Raw genomic sequence first — 21,384 nt, forward strand, 5'->3', positions numbered from 1 at the left:
GAAATAGTTGCATGACTTCGGCCTATCAACTTCAAAGTCCAATTTGAAATCTATTTCATGGCTCGAACGCCCAGCTCGCCCATCCCAATTTAGTTGTGGTCATCAATATTCTCATGGACCATCCATATCCTTGTGTTTTTTGTCCAAATGCCTCGTTTACAGAATTAGAATCTGATAGCAATGCTAATACTGATCAAACTCTCTACACGACCAATTCTTCTCAGAAGTATTTTAAGTGTTTTTTTAAAATTTATTTGCATTTTTATTAAGAATTTGTTTCAAAAATATTTTCAACAAAAGCATTTTCAGTTATTTTAAAAGTGTATCCAAACGAACCCTATAACTTTTAGTAGTTGTATATGCTTTGTTGAATGAGATATCATATCCAATTCATGTGAATGTTACAAAATGATAATCAAGTGCGATACTTAGTTGAGTGATTCGTTTGACGTTTATTGTCACAAGAGCTTACATACGCAACATGAATGATGCCATCCCGATAATTAAGTTCAATACTTGGTTGAGTATGACCTGATTTTCCCGCAATAAAATGTACAATAAAATGATGAGGGCGAATCTTTATGCAACAGAAAGGTTGCTTCTTTGTAACCAAGAGGTCACGGGTTTAAGTCGTAGAACCAATCTCTTTGTAAAGGTAAGGTCGTATGATAGACTTGCCTCCCGACCTTCGCAAAGCGAGAAGCCTTGTTGACTTGAGGTCGGTGACTAAAATAATGATTTAGGTAGGATAACTATGAGTGGAGAGACAACCTCCTCCCACTATCACACTGGCAGTTGGTACTTGCTTAAGCAAATCTATGCATATATCATTGAAGTCATTATAGTGCATAACAGCTAGATAGCCAACTAGAAATTTTACTTTTTGGAAGATATGCAATTAGCCACCTATGATTTGATCTGTATTTTGGGTGTAAATATTAGATTCAATCAACAAAACTTCGAAGATTTGTGAGGTAAATTTAATGCCCGACCCGTTAACTAACACGAATCGATACAAAAATAATATGTTTTGAGTCAACCCGTTAGCGATTTGGGTCGTTATGAGATCACCTATTAAGAACATGTTTATGAGTCGGGTTGTTATCAGGTGACCCTTTAAGAATCCTATAAGATATGATTTAGATATTAGACATAACAATTTTTTGCATGACCTATTAACCAGAAACGAAACAACACAACTTGTTAATGAATTAGGTCGTTATCGGATCACCTGATAAAACCCCGTTAAGGTAACGAGTTTCACATGACACAACTCGCTAATATAACGGGTATGACATGAACACGACCTGTTTGCCATGCATAGGTTTGGTACTTGGAAAAAACACCAAAAAAGCAAACAAATACAATATTTCTTAAATTTCATACACCAAACATGAGCAGCTTCTATAATTCCTTCACTTACAAACATGATACAACAATAACATGGAAACAAAAATATTGGATTAACGGTTTAGGGTTTAGGAAAATGAGTTGCATATATGATCGTGGTAAGAAAATAGAGAAAAAAATAGAGTGGAAGCACGTAAAACCTTAAAAACATACCTGTACGATTTGTCACAGTGGTAGTTCTAAGGTGGAGATCTTTAAAATTCTTGTATGGTATATTGATCGTATATTGGCACAAGCTCGAAAGCTATCTGCCATCGTTGGTCATCAATTGAGAGAAAACTAAGCTTGTGTTAATCTCCGAACTGCCATTACCGCCATTTTCCTCTGTTCTTACATTGGTTGAGGGATCTCCAGGAACAATGTTAGTTGTCGGAGGCTCATTGATGTCGCAGTCTTGAGGCTGTTCTCCACGCGGTCGAGATTCCTGAAGCTGAAGCGCGTATTCTAAATTCCACAATACATCACCAATGGTTGGCCTATCGGCACCATAATCAGCCAAACATTTCTCTGCCGTTTCTCCAAACTTTTTCAAAGAGCTTGGTTTGATCTTCCCAACAAGGTGGCGGTCAATAATTTTCTCAAGCATACCCTTCTTCTGCCATTCCAATGCCCATTCACCTAGATTCACCTGCTCCCTGTCAACCGAGGGATCCACAGCAGGTCTAGCGCAAAGAACCTCAAAGAGCACAACCCCAAATGAATACACATCTGACTTATCAGTAAGCTGCTGCCTCCGGAAATACTCAGGATCAAGATACCCAAAACTACCTTTAACAGCGGTACTTACATGAGTTTCACTGAGACACGGACCTGATCTTGAGAGACCAAAATCGGCCACCTTAGGCACATAATTCTCGTCAAGCAAAATGTTAGTTGATTTAATGTCACGGTGGATGATTCCGTGAGCAAAACCTGTATGAAGGTAGTGAAGACCTCTTGCTGATCCAATGCAAATTTCAAGTCGTTGCTTCCAGGACAAAGGTGGGATCCCCGAACCATACAAATGTTTCTTTAACGGCCCCTTTTCCATGTATTCATAAACTAGTATCATTTCAGATTGTTCTTCACAATATCCGACAAGTGATACAAGATGGTGGTGGCGAATTTGGGACAAAACCGTTATTTCAGTCTGGAATTCTGGAAGGCCCTGCCTAGATCCAGGCACACCTCTCTTCACGGCAACCTTTGTGTTGTCCTTCAGGACCCCTTTATAAACCATGCCAAAACCACCAGAGCCTACAATTAGACTTTTATCGAAATTGTTTGTCGCCAATTGTAATTCAGCAAAAGGAATTTTCAAGCAATGATATCCATTTGCGCCAGAAGATGCAAGTGCAGTCCTTTCTGACATTCTACTGTGTGAACTACCTCCATATACGCGTAAAGGTGTCCAAACCGCACTTTCTGCAGGGCGGGGTTTCAGTTTCCTCTTTCTGCGTTTCAAAGCAAGCAGAAATGCACCAATTCCAAAACAAAGAATAACAAAGCCTCCAACAACTGTGCCCACCAAAATCCATATACTCCTCTTCTTACGCCCAGTTCCAGCCCATAAATTGGAAACATTCACCATTCTCATGATCTCTGCCCCATTCAATATAGCATTAATCCTAACAGAACTACTCAGATCAGAAGGACCAACGCTGATTTCTATAATCCCAGAACCATCCGAATCCACAACAAAATCAATATAGACAGGAGATGCAAGCACATTGGCTGCCATCACTGACAGATCAACATCTCTGTACGCAGCATACCCGTTGATATACACATTAAAGTACAACAAGTTAAGTGCAGGACTAACAATGTCACAGAAGTGCAACCTAACCAAGTGCCCTGAATTCGTATCCACTGGAAATTTCCATGTAAGATTAAACCTTGCACCCGTAATTGCCTTATCCGTATTCATCTCCTGGGCAGTCATATATACATTATCCGGCGCAATCTCTCGAGTTGCACCGCCCCTCTGATAATTCGGAGTATCCGTGGTGGAAGCACGCTTCGCAGCGGATTCCAGAACAAGATAATCGACATCAGGGACCCAATCCCTCCACAAAGTATCATTAAAAGGTGTCAATTTCGAACCTCCAACATTAATCCTATAAAGGGTCTCTAAAACTTGCGAAGACAGATTCTTGTATTCGACAACATTCGCACCAACCAATTTAGCACCGTAATCAACAACAAGATCCTCAGGAGATGTAAAAACTTCAATGGCATTTACATAGCAAAACCCAGAATTACCCACAGGCGCAAACACAATTTCAACAACATTTGCATCAATTTTTATAACAAATTCTCTAATCAAAGATTCCCTAACATGTAATTCTCTCAACAGAGAAAACCCATTAACGGAAACGCTAAAGTTTGCAGCTTTCAAATCAAAACCCTGAGCTACAAACGGTGAGAAGTGAAAACGTACCAAGTGGATCCCTGATTTCTTGATGCTGAAGGTGTAGCTCGAAGCCCTGGTGAAAACTCTGGCTGTGCGGTAGAGAACGGGTGAATTGGGAGGTGGGTTTTGGTCGGCGAACGAAATGGAGCCCGGTCCGGGTTTGTACGGGTCCGCTGAGAAGACCCGGTTGAAGACGGAGGCGTTGGTAGAGGAGCCGCAGTTGAGAAGGTAGTTGTCTAAGGGAGTGAAAGAGGCTGAGAAGTGGAGGAGAGAGAAGATGGTTAGAGGGAGAAAATTGAAGTTCATGGTGTCCATGGAAGGAGGTTGGAGCTCATGAGAGAGTGAGGAGAAGTTGGAGGAACAGAGGCACAGTGGATTCTGACTAAGTGGAAGTGTGAAATTAATGGAGGGTGTTCTGTTTGAATTTTTTTATATTATTCAAGATTTTATTGGACCCTCTTTATGAGTGAGGATGTTCGCCGAATCCTCTTTGTGAAGGTTTTAGGAATCTTCAAATTACATTCATTTATTATATATCACGCGGTCAAAAATTATTATAACCTTTTTTTTTATTTAAAATTGAAAATAAAGAGTACCTGACGAAAATTGACCGCACGATATATGATGAACGGATGTGCTTGAAAGATTTCCGGAATCCTCACAAAGAGAATTCGGTGAGGATCCTCTCTCCCTTTTTTATTTGGTGGACACAAGGGAAAACAGATCATCTCCTGATCTTTTCCTCCAAAGCCCAAAAATCAAGTGATTTGGACCTTTAAAATTTGATCAAACAGCTAAAAACAGAGAATTTAGCAAAAACTTTTAAAAACTATAATCATTTTTTATCGTTTGATAAAATTTTAAAGGTTCAGATCTTTTAATCCCTAGCCTTTGAAGGGAAAGATCCGAAGAATATCTCTTTCGACACAAAGATATGTTATTTTCTTTTGACTGACCAAAGTAGGTATATGAATTATATAGACTTCCAGAATCCAGAGGGAATCCTGATGGGACCTGGCTTCTTTACCCTTCCAATTCTCATACACTCTCATCCTCTCTTATTTGTGCGGTCACGATTACGCCACGTCAATATTTTATGTCATTATTGTTTGTTGTCTTATTATCTCTATAAAAAAAAATCAATATAAAATGTTGACGTGGCTTAACCATAACCGCACAAAATATGAGGAGATGAGAGTGTATGAGAATTGGAAGGGCAGAGAAGCCGGGTCCATCCAGATGAGTTGCATTTCACAGTGTAATGCAGCAATTCCCACAACGAATTCTCATATTATGCTTGAATTTTCTGTTTTGAATCTTGATGCAAACTTATGATTGCGAGATTCCGTCTTTTAATCGGGAGTATATCTCATTCTCTCCTTGTTATCACGTGATATGCATATATTTGTATGTTATCGATAGAGAGTTTGATGTGTTTTGGTGATTTTGCACAATCCAAGAATTCCTTCTAGTAATGTGATATTAAACATAAAAAACAGCCTGCCCCTCACATTTATCTTATTTATTCAATTATCCAACTTCCCTCAAAAAAATAAATTTATCCAACGTCCAACCCCCAATTCACATGACAGTACCAAGTACCTGTTAACTGTTTGCCATTCAAAGGCATTCAATGAATCTGTACCTTCTTCAAATATATGTTAAAAAAAAAACAAAAAAAAAACAACCAAAGATTAGCTTATTGTTTCGGGAGTCAAAAGACCCACTGAGGCATTTCGGTACCAGCATCAAGAATTGAATTGCAGTGTAAAATAGGAGGCTGAAATTTGTCTCAACTACCAGGGCACCCTGTGGTTATTTTAAAATTGTTTTCACTGTATAAGCTATTTTTGAGGACAAAATTGGCTTGTAACGCAATTTACAATGTTTCCAAATGTATACACTCATCTTCCTGTCTTATTCATCAAGTGAATCATAAAGTTAACAAATATGCATTATAAGAAGAAATGTGTATACACTCGGCCACACCGTAGATTTTGTCGCTTTTCAGTGCTAATAAGAACGTTGAATTTAAGCGGCAAGCACCGAAAAGCATTGATGCATGCCAGCTCAATGGTGGTGAATGGAGGTGGTATGTGTGGGTGGATGTCGTTTTCTTATGGACATTGCAATTCATAAACTGACACTTCTCCCAAATATAACATTAAAATTTGGCCTTGCTTTACAAACTGTCACTAATTTATAGAGAAAGAAACTTGCTTAATATTGTTAATTATTATATATCATCACAACAATACAATTCTTGCTCCTTAGATGATGTCAGTCATCAGTAGAGACTGTTTTAATAGAGTTTCACATCATCTAACTAGTTTTTCTTGTTACATTATAAATATACTTGCCAACTTTGACACCTGTTATTTTGAGATTATATATAGTATTTAAAGTTAGCCTCAATTTGATATCGCTCTCATAGCTTGCACCAAAATACCTCTAAAGGTCCAGTCAACTGTTGCGCCTCAATGCATTTCGGGAAGAACCAACTAGCTCTGGATTGGAGCGGCATTTCACCCCTAACCACAACTCATCCACTGATTACTCAACATCAGTCGATTTGAACATTCACTTAGTTTCACTCAAGCTTCATCTTGATCATGGATAAATCACCCAAATTCGAATCCATAAGCAGTAAAAATTGCCCTATAAAAACTCGGTTTTGCTACGGCCCTGGTGAGTTCCCTTAACCAAGCCACTGCCAATTCTTATTCTCTTCTAATAAAAAATGTGTTAAAAGAACTTGCAAAAAGAAAGAAAACAAAAAGAAACAAAAGGCTGCAAAATGAAAAACAACCATAAACGATGTCGTTTAATATATTTTGCCTTCGCTATTGGCCGGAGCATCAAAGTGTCCCTGCTGGCTGCTGCGCATCCTATCTCGCTAACCTTCGACTCTCTCTGTGACGGGCGGCTTGATTGCTTTGGATAATTCACGCAGGTACCAATTTCTCTCTAAAAGTTTCAATCTTTTCAATTTCCAGATGCTGTAATTAGGGTTTCGGCTCAGATCAATGCATAATTTAGCTTCCCTTATTTAGGGTTTCGCCTCAGGTCAGTGCATCCAACTAAAGGGGGCTCTTACTGTTTTTGAAATTTATTTACTTGCGGCCTTGCGGGTGCACAAAGAGTTGCTCTTGTTAATTTCGGAAGGTTCTTATATGCTTGTTGTGTGCTGGAAGCCTGGAACTTGAAGTTGGACTTTCATCATATCCCCTTTCACTGTAATGGTAAATTTATTTTCCAGTCTTTTTATGTTAAGATATGCACCGTATGATTGCTTTTCTGCTGTTCGGTTATTGCATTGCCGGGTTCTTTAGTATAGGTAGGTGTTAGAGTTGGAAATCGAACGTTGAGAGGGATGAAGGGAGGGAAAGAGAAGGGGGGTAATTTGATGAATTGAAAAAGACTGTTTCTTTAAACTCTTGCAAGCATGATCAAATGCAATCAGACGCTTTTATTTTCACGCGGTACATGCTATTTGATGTGTCTTGCTGATTGTGTATGTTTATGTGGGTTGGGGGGGGAGACATGTTTCTGTGTGGTCCTTGTTCGGGGCTGCTTATGGTGATTGGTAACTTCGAAAATGGCCCTTGATTTGGTTGTCTTCTGTATGAACATTGGACCTGAATTAGAGGCCATTAGACCTTATAGTCGCATCCGCATCCAAGGTGATAGGATTTCTATATCTGCGTAACGAAGGTTCTCACTTTGGCACTTTTGTATGGCCCCAACAAAGCTTTTTCACTGGAGTCTCCTTGAACATGATTCCTTTCCAAAGTAATAAGAGAAAAAAGTGATTACTTATTGTTCCACTATTGAAAACCGTTAGTATAAAGATGCTATACAATCTGATCTACCCGCTGGATTAAATTGGTGACCTGTTTCATATTTGATGTTAGATAGCGTTACGGAATACTGAATTGGGTGGTGATAACTAATGCAGGATCCTAATGGTTCTTCCGATGAAAAGAGTGAAAGTAGAATCTACATTGGTAACCTTGATCTGAGAATAACGGAGTAAGTAAACCTTTGGAGTTGAATCTTTGTTGCTCTAGTCTAGTATCTGTGAGGCTGTGAGACTCACTATTTATCCCACTCTTGCATTTTCCAGGGCTGCTCTCATTAAGATGTTTTCTCCGTTTGGGAAGATTATAACTGAGGACTTTCTGTGGCACACTCGTGGCCGAAAGCGCGGAGAGCCACGGGGTTTTGCTTTCATTCAGTATAGCAACAAAGAGGTAAGTCAGTCGCTTGTTTCTCTCTGTTATGTTTTCAAGCAATTCCTGATCTCCACCGTTAAAGTGAGCATGCAGGAAGCAAGATTGGCCAAGGAGAAGATGCATGGGAGACTAGCATGTGGACGTCCACTGGTTGTCCGTGTTTCCAGTGACAAGTACTTGGTAGAACCAGCAGACAATTCTTCCAAAGGAGTGGGCGAGGCAACCAAAACAAGCGTTTCTGGCACTAGCTCAGGACAGACGAGCAGGAGCTCCAAAATAGCAGCAATCAAGAACAAATTGAAGGCTCTGGAGGAGGAGGGCTACAGCGCCAAGAAGCAGAAGCAAGAAGCCGACACGTCCATCAACAGAAGGTAACAAACTAGGACGCTAAAATCTGCTCGATTTCAAGTTGTAATCTTCCTAAACTTGGTCCAGTTGAACACAATAGTGATAACACAGTTGATTCTGTTTCGGGATTTATGAAACATGAGATGTAATAACACAATATTAACAGGTACAAAACTATCCAGCTTCTGGAATTATTTTGTTGATTCAGCAGTGCTTTTTGTTGAGGCCGTTTTATAAAGGCTATCGATCTGTGGTGTTTTTAGGGTACATACACGTAAATAAGTATGGACACCTACAAATGCCTTGTTACATGTGTATGGACACCTGAATAAGTCACGATGATTGTACTATCACAGCTTTCAACGATCATCGGCTTATCGTGTGGCTTTTCATGTGTGTGTATTGAGTACGTGTGTGGAAAAGGGTTCTCGTCGTATTATTTTCTGAGCGATTCTAGGAATTTCGCAATCGTGTTCGTTTATCGTACATCATGCGATAAGTTTTCGTTAGGTACTATTTATATTTGAATTTTAAAATTTAAATGATTTTTTATCGCACGATGTACGATGAATGGACACGATTGCAGGATTTTTAGGAAAAGGATCTGACGAGGATCCATTTCCTATATATACAGAGGAGGTCATTAAGAGGAGATTTTCATTTTTTTTAAAAATAAAAGTAGGGATTAGTTGTGGAACACACATCACATTGAATTTTAACAATTCAAGCGTCTATTTTTTCAAGTTGCACCTCTTAGATCATCCTTGCAAAATATTAGTCAAATAAGAAATATTTGAGACATTTAATGGAGTTTAAAGAAATTGACGAACACATTATTCTATAAGAATCAGTGAATTTCATCGTGATAATTAAATATGCAAATAGTTTCAGATTGAATTGAATTTTTACAAAAATAATCTATGAATTAGAACTTACAAAATATGCTGCTCGTATCTTTCGATGTAGAGTGACTCCCACAACAAATTCTTATTTAAAAAAAAAAAAGAAATTCTTTCCTAAATAGATATGTTTTCTCTTTCTTTTCCGAAAAAGGTAATTATTACTTAATATTATTAAATTTAGATGATCATGCTAGTTAACTCAGTGACTCGCTCCCCCAGAGTCCACTCCCAATGTCAACAACTTTTTGAATCTCAGCCACAAGAACGAATCTCTCTCAGCTGGGAGAGAGAGAGAGAGAGAGAGAGAGAGACGATGTCCATGGCATTGAAACTCACCGTTTCACCCGCCTCTCGTCCGCCGTTGCCGACGCTCCAACTGTCACATTTCCCTTCCCGCCAAAACTTGAGCCTGAGTGTGCGTGCCTCCTCCCCGGGCGCCACCGTCATCGGCACAAATCAGAGCTTTCTCTCCCCTCCGAATCCTCCCAATTGGGACCGATCTGTGACTGCCAAGGCCGGTTTCCAGCTCAATGTGAACGCCCCTCTCATCTCTGCTCATGACCAATGGGGCATCTGGACGGTTCTCTTCGCCACCGGCGCTTTCGGTATCTGGTAATCCCCACAACACCCTCTCTCTCTCTCGTCCTTCCCAAGCAAGGGAAATTTCAGCTCAGTTGAGCTCGAAAATTTGAGTCCTTATATGTAATTTTTGTTGTTAAAGGTCAGAGAAGAACACGAAGATTGGGAGCGCATTGAGCGGGGCGTTGATGAGCATATTGATCGGACTTGCAGCCAGCAGTTTGGGAATCATTTCTTCGAATTCGCCCGCGTATTCGATTGTGTTGGAGTTCCTGCTCCCGCTGGCTGTTCCGTTGCTTCTGTACAGGGCGGATTTGCGCCGCGTGGTCAAATCAACCGGCGCACTTCTCTTGGCCTTCTTGGTTGGATCAGGTACTTGGAAAGTTATGGCCTTTCTAATACTTGTGTACTTGTTTAATTACCTTTTTAAATTTTGATGCTTTGCATTGTGGAAATTGTAAATTGAACTAATTAGTTAAGAAAGGAAGTTACTTATATTCTAAAGAACAATGCTTGGCTACTCGACAAAAATGAATTAAAACTAAGATCTTTTAGTCATTCTATTGTAGCAAATACATAGACGGTTCATAATGTGTTTACCAATTTCGTTCATCTGTTTTTACGCAGTTATGACTAAGGAGTCTTAGTTTTAAACTTTTAATTGACTTTTTCTGGTGAGGATCTTTACAGAGTGATTGATAATATGAACGATTCTACAATTATTTCATGACATAGAAGTTGTTAGTACACGAATATATGCAGGCATAAGAATATGTGCTCAACTTGATGTGGGTTTTTGATTTTGGTCTTTGCTTCCTCTTGGTTTTGATTTCTTGCCCCTTTGTGTGTACCATAGTTGCAACAACAGTTGGAACAGTGGTGGCGTATCTATTGGTGCCAATGCGATCGCTTGGTTCAAACAGTTGGAAAATAGCAGCTGCACTCATGGGCAGACATATCGGTGGAGGTAATGTACTTACAACGTTATAGATTTACGCCCTCACACGAACAAATTGGAGCCTATTTGGTTTTGCTGACTAAGTATTTGCAATTTTTTTTAATGTAGCTGTCAATTATGTTGCCATATCTGATGCTCTTGGGGTCTCTCCGTCAATTTTAGCGGCTGGCCTAGCTGCAGATAATGTCATTTGTGCTGTTTATTTTTCAACATTGTTTGCGTTGGCTTCTAGAGTACCTCCTGAGCCTCCTGTATCTGGTGATGGTATGTAAATTTCTACCTTGTTATGGCATAATTGTGGATATCAAGGTGGATTTGTTGTTGGTTAAGCTTTCTTATTTTGAATGGATGGATTTGAACTTGTGGCCAGTAACAGATACTCGAAATCTAATTGGCAGGCATTGCAAAGGGTGCAGACTCTGAGCCTGCAAACAAGCTTCCTCTGATACAAACTGCTACGTCCCTTGCCGTGTCCTTAGCCATCTGCAAGGCTGGACATTACGTCACGAAATATTATGGAATTCAAGGAGGTATCCTTCCAGCTGTGACAGCCATTGTTGTTATTCTGGCGACTGTGTTTCCCAGACAGTTTGCGTATCTCGCACCAACTGGTGAGGCTATGGCTATGATCCTAATGCAGGCAAGGAACATTCTCGTCTTCTCTAATGTAGGTCTAGCGGGCGGGTGTCTTACACGAACTGACTCTTTTTTGGCAAACAGGTATTTTTTACAGTCGTGGGAGCAAGCGGGAACATATGGAGTGTGATTAACACCGCTCCTAGTATCTTCTTATTTGCTTTAATCCAGGTCGCTGTTCATCTTGCTGTGATCCTCGGAATGGGAAAGCTATTGGGGTTTGACCTAAAGCAGTTGCTTATAGCGTCGAATGCCAATGTTGGAGGCCCTACAACAGCATGCGGAATGGCCACGGCCAAAGAGTGGCCGTCTATGATTGTTCCTGGTATTCTTGTCGGCATTTTTGGCATTGCGATCGCAACTTTCATCGGCATTGGATTTGGGGTTGCGGTTCTAAAATACATGTAATGTGAAACTTTCCATTGATGATTAGCAGAAATGTTTCAAATCTGTAACAATGTGAACAAGGCAGACAATAGGGGTAAGTTGGAAGATTTGTAGATAACTCACCACCATGTCTGGTACTGCAATATATATGTATGTAATAAACCAACGGAATCCTAGTCACTGTATATATGGTGTGTTGAGGGATCGTAGTCTGCCACTAAAGCTCAATGAACATTTTTATAGGATGACAATAAGACCAACAATGCTTTGTGGTACAGAATGTTGGACGGTCAAAAAATAATACGTGTAAAAAATAAGTATAGTGGAGATGAGAATGTTTCGTTGGAAGTGCGGGTTCATGAGAAATGATAGGATTAAAGATAACGATGTTCGAGATAAAGTAGAAGTGGTCTTAATTGAAGATAAGATAACAGAAAGTTGGTTAAGATGATTTGGAGATGTGAACAGAAGACATACAAATGTTTCAGTTAAACGATGTGAATATAAGACAGAGGCAAGGATAAAGGGTGTAACGGAAGACTTAAGAAAACTTAGAAGCAAACTTAAAAAAAAAAAAAAAAATACTGAGAACTAACGAAAGAATTAACATAAAACTGAGCGCATGTTTGACAAGAAATTTTAAAGCGTTGCTGAATTTATTTTTAGTAGATGTTTTTAAGGAAGCAAAAGCACTTGCATTTAAAGAAGCGGTCTTGAATATTCAGTGGGCAACCAATAATGATTAGAAGTGATCCACACGTGCATTGTTCATCAGCTCACAATCTGCCACGTCATCATTAATTGCAAAAAGCACCAAATAGACCGGAGGCTCAGAAGAGCTCCCGCACTGAAACCTCCGTCCCGAAACGTTAATGGCTTCTCTCCCCGTCACATGGCCATTACTCCACCTTCCCGCCACTCCCACTCCATCACTCTCACCAGTCAAACGAGTCAAACCCAACCCCTTTCCGTCTCACGCCGTTAATGGGACGCTTCTCTTGCCGTTGACTCGTCCTCGGAGCCGCAAATGCGTCCAAGCGACAAGGGTAATTACGTCACAGCTCAGGCAGCCTATCGTCGCTACCGATGACCATTGGGGCTTATGGACCGCCCTGTTCGCCACCGGTGCTTTTGGCCTCTGGTAATGCTAATACCCCTTTCAGTCTTTTTCTCTCATTTTAGTTACTGTTTGGTTGCCGAGAAAAGAAGGTCATCGATCGAAGTGAAAAAGATTTGAGCTTTTGGTAATTCACTGCATGGAATTCATACTTCTAATCAATCCAAACATGCCCATGTTCTTATTTGACACCAGAGAATATACATTATAATTTATTTTGATGCCTATTCGCACTTGCTAGTTACTTATGTCCGTTTGGTTGGGGGAAAATTTCATCGATCGAAAGAAAAAGATTTGAGCTTTGGCTAATTCACTGTCTGGAAATCATAATTGCAATCAAACCAAACATGCCCATGTTCTTATTGGACACCCGAGATTCGAGAAGAGAAATTTTTATTCTGTGTTGATGCTAGGGAATGAGATTTTTGCTAATAATGAATGACTTGATTTGAGCTTACATTGAGTGAGTGTGTATTTGTGGATTGAATTTCAAGGTCCGAGAAGACGAAGATTGGTGGAATGGTGAGTGCTGCCCTTGTGAGCACTTTGGTTGGGCTTGCAGCAAGTAATTTTGGCATAATTCCCTTTGAAGCGCCTGCATATTCCATTGTCTTGGAGTTCCTTCTACCATTATCTATTCCATTGCTATTATATAGAGCTGACTTGCGCAGTGTGATGCGGTCCACAGGGACTTTGCTCTTAGCTTTCGTGCTTGGATCAGGTAATATTTTCTTCTAAACGGGATCAATATGTTTGATAGGCTTTATTTTGAGTTTTGACCAGTTTTTTTGTATGAGCTAGTGGCATTGAAGCTTCATACTGATTATTTGTAACTTCATGTATGTAACAGTTGCGACTATGGTTGGAACTCTCGTGGCATTTCAAATGGTGCCCATGCGATCACTTGGTCCAGATAATTGGAAAATAGCTTCTGCTCTCATGGGTAGCTATATTGGTGGATGTAAGTGTCTTTGGAGATGTCAGCTTATGTTTATGGATATTCAGTAAACAGATCGTATGATTGTAATACGTTTCTTGATCTCTAAGTAGCAATCTCATCATCGTCAGTATGGTCTGTTATAATTTGAACACTCAAGCTGCATATGTTCTCTTATGGGCATTTTAAGGGAAAGGAAATCAAGGGTTCTTGGATCTTGGTATACTTGGAGCTAACATTGTAGCCATGTTGCTATAACTTTTATATAACCAATACACAAGAAAAAGTAGCCTTCCTTTCTGTCCATGTTATCATGTCCATTAAACGAACATGTTATGCATCCTACTACTGAACTCATGATTCTACGTTTGTCTTTTGAAGCTTTAGTTTTGGTGCTTCTGAATCGGTGTGTTTAACCGTATGAGTTTATATAGTTATGACTAAAACATTTTCTTTCTCTTCCTTTCTTTTTGGTTTATTGCTGTAGCTGTTAATTATGTTGCGATTTCAGAGGCTCTTGGTGTTTCTCCATCGGTCGTGGCTGCAGGAGTAGCAGCAGACAATGTTATTTGTGCTCTGTATTTCATGGTGTTGTTTGCTTTGGCCTCTAAAATACCTCCCGAGGCCTCAACATCAACTGATGGTATGAATTTCTCATCCTGCAAATAATCTAGTCGAACTTCTTTGGCTGATGATAATTTTTCGTTCCCAGTTATTATCTAAAGGCATGCCAGCTTTAAATAATCTTTGCAGATATTTCTAATTGGCAGATGTTTCAATGCAAACGGAATCCAATTACGACAGAAAGCTGCCAGTTGTAGAAACTGCCACTGCTCTTGCTACATCGTTTGTGATATGCAAGGCTTCCACATATCTTACAGGATTGTGTGGAATTCCAGGAGGCAGCTTGCCAATGATAACAGCCACTGTTGTCATATTAGCAACTCTTCTCCCGACACATTTCGCTTACCTTGCACCTGCTGGGGATACCGTTGCTTTGCTTTTGATGCAGGTAACTTCAAATCATTCTTTCTATCTTTCTATCAAACTACCTAGCTAAATCATTTCTCTGTTGATCTACATTCAGTTCTGGTATGCGTTTTGATACGATATGCTTTTACATGGGGCGTGCTTCGCAACAGGTATTCTTCGCAGTGTTGGGGGCTAGCGGGAGCATATGGAATGTCATTAACACCGCGCCTAGTATCTTTTTCTTTGCTCTAGTTCAAGTCACCGTCCATCTTGCCGTGGTGCTTGGATTGGGAAAACTATTTCGCTTAGATTTAAAACTGTTACTTTTGGCGTCCAACGCCAATATCGGAGGGCCAACGACAGCAGGCGGAATGGCCGGGACCAAAGGATGGGATTCTTTGGTTGTTCCTGCAATCCTTGCAGGCATTTTTGGAGTTGCCATTGCAACATTTCTTGGCATTGGTTTTGGAATGATAGTCCTCAGACACCTGTAGAAAATGAAGATAATATATTCCAACCGAGCACAATGACGTTCTAAGATTCATACAGCCGACCTCACTTAGTAGGATAAGGCTTGGTAGTTGTATCCAAACGGAAATCTTTGAGCTTATGAATAATTAATTAATTAATAATGAATGTTGACCATCAAATATGATGTAGTTTTTGCAATAAGCACGGAGAACATGGATAAAGAATTCTGACCATTAATTAAACATGGATTACAACAATAATTATTCGATGCAACAATCACATTTCTGCTTAGTATTACCAATCTCGTGACGTTATTATACTTTTATCTGTTTATAATATCACATACAAAATATGATTAATGTACTGATCTTCTGTTTATGTCAACTATTACTACACTCCTCGAATTCAACCATTGGTCAACTGTACTTTCATTACGCCCTAAATAGTCTACTCTTCTTGCTAATTTAGCCACATTCCATATGGTCATGCAAGTACAGCAACCAAGGTATAATTGAAATTTAAATATGCGAATCAATTTATCAAATTGATTTTGAGTATCCCGAAATTAGAACTAAGGCTTCTCACTTATAAGTAAAGAGAAATAAATTGGTTGCCAAAAATTAAATAATTATGTTCACGACAGACCTTTTCGAGGCTAGAGTCTAAAATCATTTCATATGGAGAAGTTATTGAATTATTGGATTCGAGTGGGAGCTGACTGCTATTCACTTTAAAAGTTGATGTGAGTTCTTCATAAGACACTTGAAGTTAACTGATACTTGCTCTCGTGTAATAAAATTTCATTACGTCATTATGCACTCTTCACGATTCACTTGAATTTATCTGATAATTTTTCTCATGTTAATCCCAATGTGCATTCCTAATATACTTACATATCACTTGAATTAATTTGTAGGTATTTCAAAGTCCACTCATTAGTTCATTGTACGTTGAATTGGCAAATTAAAAGTAGCGTATGATGACTTTTTTAGAGTGTGAATAATGCTACCTGATATCGTTACGTAAGGCGTTTACTAAGGAGTTGTAAATGGGAATGAAAAATGCCTCTCTCCTCAACCTTATGTACGGCTCTCGCCTATAAATTGCTTTAGTTGCACAGCAGAAGGTTGTATTTTTCCAAATAGCTAAGCTTATAACTGATACTCCTCTCAAACGGAAGGATGAGCAGTCAGATAGTAGTGTTAATTTTAAGGTTGATTTTCCTTGTGGTGTTTCTTGGATGGCTTATGATTTGGATTGTGCTGCCTACAAAAACCTACAAAAATGACTGGAAACCCAACTTACAAGGCAAGATCAATTCTACATATTTTGGAGAGCAAGGTTTTTTTTCTTCCTTAATTACATTTGCTTGCTTAATCAATTTAATTAAGGTTGATATTATGCTTATAAGTTTATAACATAACCTTGTGTTGTGTCATGTAATAATTTACAGGGGTTAATCTTCTGCTCTTCTCATTCCCAATGATGTTAATAGCAGCTTTGAGCTGTGTTTATCTCCATCTCCAAAAGAAATCAGCTAGGTCGTCCTCCTCCACAAGGTTTAATACTATAATACAACTTCTATACAACTTATAACCACTGATAATTTCGTTAATATGCTCATCGATCATCCTTGATATGCTCATCGATCTTGACTGGTGCAGTACTACCACTACCGGCGTCATTACAAAACGATTAGCCTTTTGGAGACGTCCGGTAATTGTGAAGGCTCCTCTGGGAATTGTCACTGCAATGGATCTTGCTTTTGGACTCATGTTTGTTGCACTCTTGGTCTGGTCTCTTGCCAATTACTTATATGTCAGCTTCGGCCACCTCCATATGCATTTTCCTGGCGAGAAAGTGTAAGCATATACATATATATCCTTTCTTACATGATTTTTAAAAGAATGATGATGATCAATTAAAATTTTTTTCTCTTGATTTTAGTCAATTAAATTCATGTTAATTAAGATTAATTATATGACAGGTGGGAAGCGAAGTTTCGAAGTGTGTCGTTGAGATTAGGTTACATTGGGAACATTTGCTGGGCACTTCTCTTCTTCCCTGTAACTCGAGGATCTTCGATTTTACCTCTCTTAGGGCTCACATCTGAGTCAAGTATTAAGTATCATATTTGGCTCGGCCATCTCTCGATGATCCTCTTTGCTGCACATACCCTAGGGTTCGTCATCTACTGGGCCATGACTAATCAGATGGTTCTGGTGATTAACTAATTCAATCATCTTTTCTTATCTTTAATTAATTCATTGTCTTAATTGAGCTTGTATATCGCTAATATCTTTTAGCTTAATTGGTTGTATTACGCATGCGATTCATGAAAACGATTGTCTTGTTTTCTAGTTGTGAGAAGAGAATGTGTAGAATTATGTTGCTTTATGTATTTCTTCTTGTTTTGTAGTATACAATGGAATATCTAGAGCTTGAAAAATCCTTGTATATTTATTATTTTCTATCGTAATTTCAAAAAGGAAGAAATTAAAAAAATTGAGTGGTTCAACTTAAATTCGACATCATGTCCATATCTAGGTTTTGTAGGCTGGTTGGCAGGAATCATCATATGGACATATATAGACAACAAGGACATGAATTAGGGAAGATATATATCTTTTTGGCATTTTTCTCATGCGAGATTTCTACAACCTTATTCAGTTCATGGTGATGATATATTCCTAACCAAATGGCTTCATGCATCATGATTTATTTTTTATTATGTATATATTTTCCTTTAAGTAGTACTACATAGAGGTGGCAAATTAATTCATTGTGTTGTTAATGAATATCTGTTAAAACCCGTTTAATTTGATACATCATAATATATGAGTGAGATTGATAGTGATGATGATGGTGTAAGGTGAAATCAAACTAAATAGGGTTTAATGGATACTCATTAACAACCCAATATGTTAATTAGCCATTGCTTTTGACTTGCGTACCAACATGAAGGAACGCATATATCTCACTTCTTTCGATTAACATATATTCATCATATAAATTTTATGAATACTGCTATATATTCACCTAATCAATCGGATATACATGTGAATGCAACTTCATCTAGATTGATTCATTAACATGATTAACTCCATATACAAATGGCTGTAATACTAAAATTAGTTTTCATCATCAATAAACATGACAATAATGTGGATAGCACCACCTTAAACGGGTAGTACTATTTACACACTCATTTTTTTTCTTCCACACACCCTTATTAATTTAATTGATCCCATCTTAACAAGGAACAGAAATATCACCAAACGCGGGTTGATCAATCCGCATGGTATCGAAATGATTAGAAAATGGAAGGGTTGCTATGTAATATACAGGCAAACATACATATATTGCAGCCACTCACATACGTTTGTATAGTACAAGAACTACCAGTACTAGCACTCTCTGTCCAACTAATTTACTACAAAATTACCTAATTAAGCTGTTGTGGTCAACCCCTTAAAGTGTGTTGGACATTAATTAATTGCAGCTGCTTGAGTGGAGCAAAACGTACGTATCAAATGTAGCTGGGGAGATTGCAATTGTGTTGGCAATGGCCATGTGGATCACAAGCATTCCTCGCGTTAGGCGTAAAATCTTTGAACTTTTTTTCTACACCCACCATCTCTACGCACTCTACATCTTCTTCTACGTACTGCATGTCGGTGCTTCCTACTTCTGCATGCTCCTCCCCGGCATCTTCCTCTTCATCGTGGATCGATACTTGAGATTTTTACAGTCGTACCAACGAGCTGGGTTAGTCTCAGCTCGCATTTTACCATGTGGTACCATTGAGCTCAACTTCGCCAAGACCCAAGGTAACTAATTTTGCTCTAGTCATCATTATTAAATACGTTGAGCTCATGGCACATGTTGGAAAATATCAACTTTGTTGTTAACCCATATTATAACTCATGGATCAATAATGTGATTAGGTTTAAGCACCATTAAATATATATGTCGCATTTATACTTCTCACATATTGTGTATATATCTGTCTAATTATATTATACGCTAGGTTTAGAAAATATCAGCTATATATTATACCCCAGCTAGGTTTGGAAAATATTAACTATACAGCTCACTTATATTATAATGCATGAATTAATAATGCATTTATCTCTAACCACCATCAAATATGTTGCACTGGTACGTGTCACTGTCATGTGTTAGGTATTGGTTTATTAATACTATATTCTAATGTTTGAAAATATGAATGTCTATCCACTTATATTATAAAATGTGAATTAGTAACCTTGTTTTTATTTTAATTTTTTTTGTTTCAGGATTGGATTATAATCCCACTAGCATCTTGTTTATAAACGTGCCAAGCATATCCAAGCTGCAATGGCACCCATTTACAGTGACTTCAAACCCTAATATGGAGCCACACAATCTCAGCGTTGTCATTAAGATTGAAGGAAGTTGGTCTCAACAACTCTGCAAGCAACTGTCTTCAAATGTGGATCATATCCAAGCTGCTGTCGAAGGACCTTATGGCCCCATTTCATCTCATTTTCTAAGGCACGAGGCTTTGGTGATGCTCAGTGGAGGCAGTGGAATCACTCCTCTCATTTCCATAATCCGTGAAATTATTTTCCAAACCACCAAACCCGATTCCCATTTGCCACGTGTACGGCTCATATGTGCCTTCAAGAACACAGATGATCTGTCCATGCTACAACTCTTGCTTCCTATTTCTTCAACCCCTTTTGATTTTTCCCACGTAGATTTGAAAATTGAAGCCTATGTCACCAGAGAGACAGAACAGCCGCCGGCATTGGCTTGGAAGCCCATCCAAACTGTGTCATTTAAGACCGACCCGTTGGACTCACCCATTTCTAGGGTTTTAGATCCAAGCAGTTGGCTGTGGCTTGGTGCAATAGTCTCGTCCTCATTCGTCGTGTTTCTCGTTACTTTGGGACTTACCACTCGTTTCTACATTTATCCGATTGACCACAACACTGGTGAAAGTTATCACTACTCTTTTACCTGTCTCTGGTACATGTTTTTAGTGTGTTCTTGTATTCTCCTGGTATCTAGTGTAACTTTTCTTTGGTGCAAGATACAACAGAATGCCTTGGAAGGGAAGCAAATGCAAAATATGGAAGTGCCAACTCATGACGTAGAACTTGAAGGCTTTCCACATCATCCTGAAACTCTAATTGCTCAAGCCACACAGGTACATTACGGAGCAAGGCCTGATCTTAAGAGTAAGTTAATTAATTAATTACCTCTCTAGTATTAACGACCATTTTCATGTTTATTTTCTTGTAGTAAAACATTTTTGGACAAGTAGTTAATTATTGTTTTTGTCTGCAACCCAGAAATTCTGTTGGAGGACGAGGGATCTGATATTGGAGTGTTGGTGTGTGGGCCAAGGAAGATGAGACATGACGTTGCCAAAATCTGTTCATCTAGTTTGGTAGATAATTTGCACTTCGAGTCCATTAGCTTCAACTGGTGATGATGCACATGCATGCTTGTTTTAGCATGAACCACCGTTGTGTACGTAATATAATTCAGCCTGCAGTATTATAACGCACAATGATGGTCGTTCGTGAGATTTACTGCACCTCTCATGTCATCTTTAAAGATGTGTAAATGTAAAATGTTTATAATTAGTTTTTTTTTTTTTTTTTTTTTTTTTTTTTTTTTTTTTTGGGTGGGTGGGTGGAAATAAATTAGTAATTGATGTATCATAATATGGAATATATATGCTCGAATCGTACAATTCATGTTAATTACTATGTAGCCGTCAGCCATAGCACTTGATCAATTGCAGAAAAACAATGAGCTATATAATAATGGAATATTCATATATTTGCATGCACCTACCTAGCTACTCTCGCACACACCACAGAATCCCTCAAAACCTTGTAACTATTATTTATGTACTGATTTATGGCCGGTGGGAAACAAAGTTGGGAAGTGTTGCACTAACACTAAGGATAGTTGGGAATATTGATGTCCTCCGGGAATCAGACTTCTGTTCCAAAATTGCCCTCAATTCGTCTTCTCCAAATCC

The 21,384-nt window shown here is 38.8% G+C and overlaps 4 protein-coding genes and 1 pseudogene across 8 annotated transcripts; 4 read left to right on the forward strand and 1 right to left on the reverse strand.

Annotated features, from left to right (window-relative positions):
- Positions 1–1,352: 1,352 nt before the first annotated feature.
- On the reverse strand, positions 1,353–4,217 carry LOC137720287 (putative receptor-like protein kinase At5g24010 pseudogene; annotated as a pseudogene). Its single transcript, XR_015961074.1, has one exon. The product of XR_015961074.1 is annotated as a putative receptor-like protein kinase At5g24010 pseudogene (transcript).
- Positions 4,218–6,602: 2,385 nt separating this feature from the next.
- On the forward strand, positions 6,603–8,588 carry LOC137720293 (RNA-binding protein-like RNA recognition motif protein). Of its 3 annotated transcripts, none has more exons than XM_068459343.2 (5): positions 6,603–6,755; positions 6,856–7,044; positions 7,761–7,834; positions 7,929–8,055; positions 8,131–8,588. In XM_068459343.2, exons 2-5 carry the CDS (start codon positions 7,042–7,044, stop codon positions 8,410–8,412), a joined length of 486 nt encoding a protein of 161 aa, XP_068315444.2. In that variant the 5' UTR covers positions 6,603–6,755; positions 6,856–7,041; the 3' UTR covers positions 8,413–8,588. The 3 variants fall into 3 exon arrangements, with proteins under 3 accessions (XP_068315444.2, XP_088547882.1, XP_088547880.1); XM_088691756.1 differs by having other exon boundaries at positions 6,610–6,755; positions 6,869–7,044; XM_088691754.1 differs by having other exon boundaries at positions 6,614–6,754; positions 6,933–7,044.
- A 900-nt stretch (positions 8,589–9,488) lies between these two features.
- LOC137720096 (uncharacterized) lies at positions 9,489–12,032 on the forward strand. The gene is made up of 6 exons (XM_068459108.2): positions 9,489–9,899; positions 10,009–10,238; positions 10,723–10,833; positions 10,933–11,088; positions 11,223–11,464; positions 11,545–12,032. Exons 1-6 carry the CDS (start codon positions 9,601–9,603, stop codon positions 11,866–11,868), a joined length of 1,362 nt encoding a protein of 453 aa, XP_068315209.2. The 5' UTR covers positions 9,489–9,600; the 3' UTR covers positions 11,869–12,032.
- A 568-nt stretch (positions 12,033–12,600) lies between these two features.
- Positions 12,601–15,523, forward strand: LOC137721286 (uncharacterized). Its single transcript, XM_068460391.2, has 6 exons — positions 12,601–12,988; positions 13,459–13,685; positions 13,815–13,925; positions 14,389–14,544; positions 14,672–14,913; positions 15,044–15,523. Exons 1-6 carry the CDS (start codon positions 12,720–12,722, stop codon positions 15,365–15,367), a joined length of 1,329 nt encoding a protein of 442 aa, XP_068316492.2. The 5' UTR covers positions 12,601–12,719; the 3' UTR covers positions 15,368–15,523.
- Positions 15,524–16,388: 865 nt separating this feature from the next.
- LOC137721481 (ferric reduction oxidase 4-like) lies at positions 16,389–20,980 on the forward strand. 2 transcript variants are annotated; one of them, XR_015961102.1, is made up of 8 exons: positions 16,460–16,685; positions 16,798–16,903; positions 17,009–17,206; positions 17,332–17,566; positions 18,847–19,174; positions 19,643–20,323; positions 20,431–20,569; positions 20,684–20,980. XR_015961102.1 is itself a non-coding variant. In XM_088691780.1 (7 exons), exons 1-7 carry the CDS (start codon positions 16,526–16,528, stop codon positions 20,821–20,823), a joined length of 2,094 nt encoding a protein of 697 aa, XP_088547906.1. In that variant the 5' UTR covers positions 16,389–16,525; the 3' UTR covers positions 20,824–20,980. The 2 variants fall into 2 exon arrangements, 1 of the variants encoding a protein (XP_088547906.1); XM_088691780.1 differs by having other exon boundaries at positions 16,389–16,685; positions 19,643–20,569.
- Positions 20,981–21,384: the final 404 nt, after the last annotated feature.

This window comes from Pyrus communis, chromosome 1, assembly GCF_041283825.1.
Source record: "Pyrus communis isolate YQ-2024b chromosome 1, ASM4128382v1, whole genome shotgun sequence".
Classification (NCBI taxonomy): Eukaryota; Viridiplantae; Streptophyta; class Magnoliopsida; order Rosales; family Rosaceae; genus Pyrus; species Pyrus communis.

What these genes read in the sequence shown, in the direction of transcription:
- LOC137720293 (XM_068459343.2), top strand. An exon ending in CTTGATCTGAGAATAACGGA is followed by an intron (nt 7,835 to 7,928) that starts GTAAGTAAACCT and finishes TGCATTTTCCAG; the next exon opens with GGCTGCTCTCATTAAGATGT. An exon ending in TTCAGTATAGCAACAAAGAG is followed by an intron (nt 8,056 to 8,130) that starts GTAAGTCAGTCG and finishes GTGAGCATGCAG; the next exon opens with GAAGCAAGATTGGCCAAGGA.
- LOC137720096 (XM_068459108.2), top strand. Translation starts at nt 9,601, where the DNA reads ATGTCCATGGCATTGAAACTCACCGTTTCACCCGCCTCTCGTCCGCCG. An exon ending in ACCGGCGCTTTCGGTATCTG is followed by an intron (nt 9,900 to 10,008) that starts GTAATCCCCACA and finishes TTGTTGTTAAAG; the next exon opens with GTCAGAGAAGAACACGAAGA. An exon ending in GGCCTTCTTGGTTGGATCAG is followed by an intron (nt 10,239 to 10,722) that starts GTACTTGGAAAG and finishes TGTGTACCATAG; the next exon opens with TTGCAACAACAGTTGGAACA.
- LOC137721286 (XM_068460391.2), top strand. Translation starts at nt 12,720, where the DNA reads ATGGCTTCTCTCCCCGTCACATGGCCATTACTCCACCTTCCCGCCACT. An exon ending in ACCGGTGCTTTTGGCCTCTG is followed by an intron (nt 12,989 to 13,458) that starts GTAATGCTAATA and finishes TTGAATTTCAAG; the next exon opens with GTCCGAGAAGACGAAGATTG. An exon ending in AGCTTTCGTGCTTGGATCAG is followed by an intron (nt 13,686 to 13,814) that starts GTAATATTTTCT and finishes TGTATGTAACAG; the next exon opens with TTGCGACTATGGTTGGAACT.
- LOC137721481 (XM_088691780.1), top strand. Translation starts at nt 16,526, where the DNA reads ATGAGCAGTCAGATAGTAGTGTTAATTTTAAGGTTGATTTTCCTTGTG. An exon ending in TACATATTTTGGAGAGCAAG is followed by an intron (nt 16,686 to 16,797) that starts GTTTTTTTTCTT and finishes AATAATTTACAG; the next exon opens with GGGTTAATCTTCTGCTCTTC. An exon ending in CATTTTCCTGGCGAGAAAGT is followed by an intron (nt 17,207 to 17,331) that starts GTAAGCATATAC and finishes ATTATATGACAG; the next exon opens with GTGGGAAGCGAAGTTTCGAA.